This window comes from Pyxicephalus adspersus, chromosome 4 (genome assembly GCF_032062135.1).
Source record: "Pyxicephalus adspersus chromosome 4, UCB_Pads_2.0, whole genome shotgun sequence".
Taxonomy (NCBI): Eukaryota; Metazoa; Chordata; class Amphibia; order Anura; family Pyxicephalidae; genus Pyxicephalus; species Pyxicephalus adspersus.
Genome location: NC_092861.1, coordinates 85,878,978 through 85,883,264, shown reverse-complemented (window position 1 = coordinate 85,883,264; position 4,287 = coordinate 85,878,978). Strand labels below are relative to the sequence as shown.

Genomic DNA, 4,287 nt, shown 5'->3' with positions numbered 1-4,287 from the left:
TGGTCTTCCTCGTCCTATTCGGCTTGCTCCTACTTTCTGCTCATTTAAAAGAGCACTCAAAACCCATTTTTTCAAACTTGCCTAACCATCTTCTTCTGTCTTTTGAAACTGTCAGTACTTCCCACCACTACATATCTCCCATCCTATTGTGTGTTAGTTCCCCCACCTACTAGATTGTAAGCTCTTCGAGCAGGGTTCTCTCCTCCTGTATCACTGTCTGTATTTGTCTGTCATTTAAACAAATAGCAACCCCTATTTAATGTACAGCACTGCGTAATATGTTGGCGCTATATAAATCCTGTTTAATATTATTAATAATAAGAAAAAAAATAAATCATAACATCTAAGTCACTTCTTCAGATGCAGATCAGGACATGGACAGCCCCTGAATTCGGTATCGGTAACGTTAGGTTTACGTTAAAAGAAAACATAAAATCAACAGTAAATGTTCAGAATACATGGCTATTTGCAAGTGCTGTTTCCTTTTTCCAAAAGTGCCTAGCAACACAGCCATTCTACTATTGAGTACTAAGTACAATGGAATATGGCTATTTACCAAGCCTTACTTTGCGCAAACCGTCCGCTTCATTATTTTCCTTGACAATTCTTCAGAGGGGATATTGAGCACACAAAAAGGAGACTGTAAAATAAAAAGATACAAACAAAATACATAACAAAGTTACATAATGCTCAACACAGACATAACGCAATGCTATGGAAACCTTTTAAATAGGTTATTCTATAATTAAACTTTTTGTCCAGGTATGCATGCTTTATAGTTTAGGTTGTAGCCGCATTACTAGTTATTTAGAAGCAGAAGTATCTGATAGCGACCACTCAGTATATGGTTATATACAGTTAGGTCCATAAATATTTGGACAGAGACAACTTTTTTCTAATTTTGGTTCTGTACATTAGCACAATTAATTTTAAATGAAAACTCAGATGCAGTTGAACTGCAGACTTTCAGCTTTAATTTAGTGGGTTGAACAAAAATATTGCATAAAAATGTGAGGAACTAAAGCCTTTTTTTTTTTACACAATCACTTCATTTCAGGGGCTCAAAAGTAATTGAAATAAATTAAAAAGCTGAAAATAAAATGCTCATTTCTAGTACTTGAAAACCGTTTGCTGGCAATGACAGCCTGTAGTCTTGAACTCATAGACATCACCAGATGCTGGGCTTCCTCATTTTTAATGCTCTGCCAGGACTTTACTGCAGCGGCAGTAGGCTTTTCTGTCTGAAGTTTAGTCTTAAACAAGTGAAATACATGCTCAATTGGGTTCAGATCAGGTGACTGACTTGGCCATTCAAGAATATTCCACTTCTTTGCTTTAATAATCTCCTGGGACATATGAAGGAATATAAACCGTGTTGTGAAAGTAACCCAATGTTTTCACCGAACTGAGTAACAGATAAACCTCTCTTTCTTTTTCTACTGTCTTTCCTCTGTTCAATAAACACTTCCACTCAAAATACCGCTAGTTTTCCTATTCAGAGTAAAGTGATAGCGTGTTTCCCCCAGCTCCAGTTTTACTCACATTACTAGCCATTATGTGCTGCTCCTGCCTCTGCCAAAGCTGGAATTCAATGTGCCACCTGTGTTGGAGGTTAGAAAACAGTGATATCACCCCTCCACCATGGGATAGTGCTTTGGCCTTGTGACTCGCAGCAGATCTATGCATTTTCAATAGAAGGAGGTAAATGTTCCTCCATAATACAGGGCTTTCCATTTGGCTGTGCCGAATTGCTGGCAATGTATGAAAAAATGGAGCTCAGGGGTCACTGTAAAAACACACAACTATTTTACTCAAATAGGCAAAGTGAGAGGGTCACCTATGTTTTCTTACGTTTGTAACTTCTAAGTTTTCTTTTTTTTTTTTACTTAAGAAAGAGTAGTGAGTGGTCAGAACCCTTGTCAGGTTTAATTGCTGTTGATCTCTTCATTGACAAGATTCACCCTCTTTCTTTTAAACCTATTGCCATTTTGTAGTGAAAGCTGCTTGTGATTGAATACATTGGTGATCAATGAATAATTTGAATGAGGATCCTCAGTTTAATGTATTTGTCTAGTGAGAACAGGCTCCAGTTACAAACTACAAATAAATTGTGTTACTGTACCTCTTTTTAAATCATTTTCATACTTTCAACATGCTATGTACACCCAAAAAGTACACAGGGTGTAAGTAGAATGTCCTGTCCTCTGCTCTACTGCTGCTCTTACATGCATGTACTGTTTCCCAAGTTGACAGCCATGTGTGCAGTGGGATTGTAAATTAAAAAACGGTGCATATACTTCTTTGCTGTTCGTCTATGCATTGATCATTTCTTTCAAATGATCCAGGACTCACTGTATTGTATAAATCTTCTGGGTGCATGTGTTTTTAGTGACAGTTATTTACTACAAGTGAATGCTTAGTGAAAGTCACATTTACTGCCTAAACACTCGAATAAGCCTGAAAATGTTAATAAAATCCAATCAAGAATAAAATGTATAATATATACATACTTAAAGACAATATCACCAAAAGAAATCCTAGACTGTCTTAGAAAAAAAATGTAAAAATCACTTTGTTAGCTTGCAGCTGAACTCCAACTTTACCATATGTTGCAAAGTTGTACAGGATCCTCCCAGATTGTAAGCTCTTCTGGGCTGGGTCCTCTCCTCCTCCTGTGTCACTGTCTGTATCTGTCTGTCATTTGCAACCCCTATTTACTGTACAGGGCTACATAATATGTTGGCGTTATATAAATCCTGATTAATAATAAATGTTAAAAAATTCTCTCATGCACTGAAATTATTCACTTTTATTTCACAGCACACTTTCAATTTCTCATACCACTGTATTTTTAAATACTACGCCCATCAATTTAGCTGCCTGGTTATTTACAGCTCTTCAAATCCCTGTGCATTTCTGGTTTCAATGCACATTACACGCAAAGACTTATTCTGCCACCTACTGGCCAACTATCAATAGTAAATGCATTGGGCCTGATTTATTAAAGCCCTCCAAGCCTGGAGAGAACACACTTTCATCAGTGAAGCTGGGTGAACCGGAAAACCTGGAATGGATCTGGTCCAGGATTGAAAACATTTGCTAACAAATAGCAAATGACTTTGAAGAAACCCATTCCAGGTTTGCTGTTCCACCCAGCTTTACTGATACTGAAAGCGTATCCTCTCCAGCCTTGGAGAGCTTTAATAAAGCAGGCCCAATGTCTTCTAACAAACTGCTGAATCTAGGTTAAATTAACAATGGAATCCAGTCAATTGGAGCCCTCCTTTTTCTGACTGGAGTTCTCCTCCAGTCCTCTCCATTTTTTAGTGTCTGTAGCACAGATGTTTCCAGGACAGAAGAGCACAGAAGAAAACCTAAAAGTAAGACTGTTGTCTGATGTATCAAAACCAAAATGTACCTTTCGGTTGTATGCGTTAACATTTAGAGAGTAGACATAAAAGAGGTGTTTAGATAATTCAAAATAATTGACATACGTTTTCATGGGTATCCTGAACTTTACTAAAGGTACCTCCATAAAGAGAGATTAAAGAGTGGATTTCCTGTAGAAAAAAAGGAGATTTATTTAATAATAGAAAACAAAGTAAATCCTATAGAAACAACTTCTATGTGTAATCTTTAACAACTATGCAATGTCCAGACCTATACACAATCCTTGTATACCAGGCTGCTGGGAATGACCTTCTATGTGCATGCCTGGGTGTCAGGCAGAGAACCTGACATGTGCACAACAGTCACCTGATGTCGTTTATGGATCTGGACGGATAGATGAATGAAAGACCGATAGGGAACAACCACTATAAAAGTCAGGGCAGGAGAGCACAGTGGGGTGCAGCATCCTCCCCTCTCCATAGCACAGAACGGTAATGTGTGTACAGCAATCATTTGTTTCTCTGTCACTATAAACGATCATGACAGATAGTTGGTAATTACATAGAGCAAAAGAAGCCCCTAAATGACAGTGCTCAGGCCTGGTAGTAGGATGCCCCATAACTAGAATCACAGTTTTATTATTATAAGCAGAGCACTGCTGCACAGAGAGGAACCATGAATGAGAAGAGAGCAGATTACACTGATGGCTGTCAGTATTCATGTGTATTATCAAGTCAATATGGGAAGCTATGTGACAGGATTCTTCTTAAGCGGACTGATTGATGGAGAACCCTGACTGCCAGGGCTGACTATTATTATTATTAAACAGGATTTATATAGCGCCAACATATTACGCAGCGCTGTACATTAAATAGGGATTGCAAATGACAGACTAAT

The 4,287-nt window shown here is 38.0% G+C and overlaps 1 protein-coding gene across 2 annotated transcripts in view; it reads right to left on the bottom strand.

Annotated features, from left to right (window-relative positions):
- Positions 1-4,287, bottom strand: part of TRMT11 (tRNA methyltransferase 11 homolog) — a 36,944-nt gene that overhangs the window by 30,271 nt on the left and 2,386 nt on the right. Inside the window, exons 2-3 of one of the 2 annotated variants that reach the window (XM_072408864.1) lie at positions 3,495-3,560; positions 567-640 (exon numbers count right to left, since the gene is read on the bottom strand). In XM_072408864.1, the coding sequence (XP_072264965.1) occupies positions 567-640; positions 3,495-3,560 (140 nt within the window). Of the gene's footprint in view, positions 1-556; positions 641-3,494; positions 3,561-4,287 lie in introns of those variants that run through there. The other variant, XM_072408865.1, reaches the window with a different exon arrangement.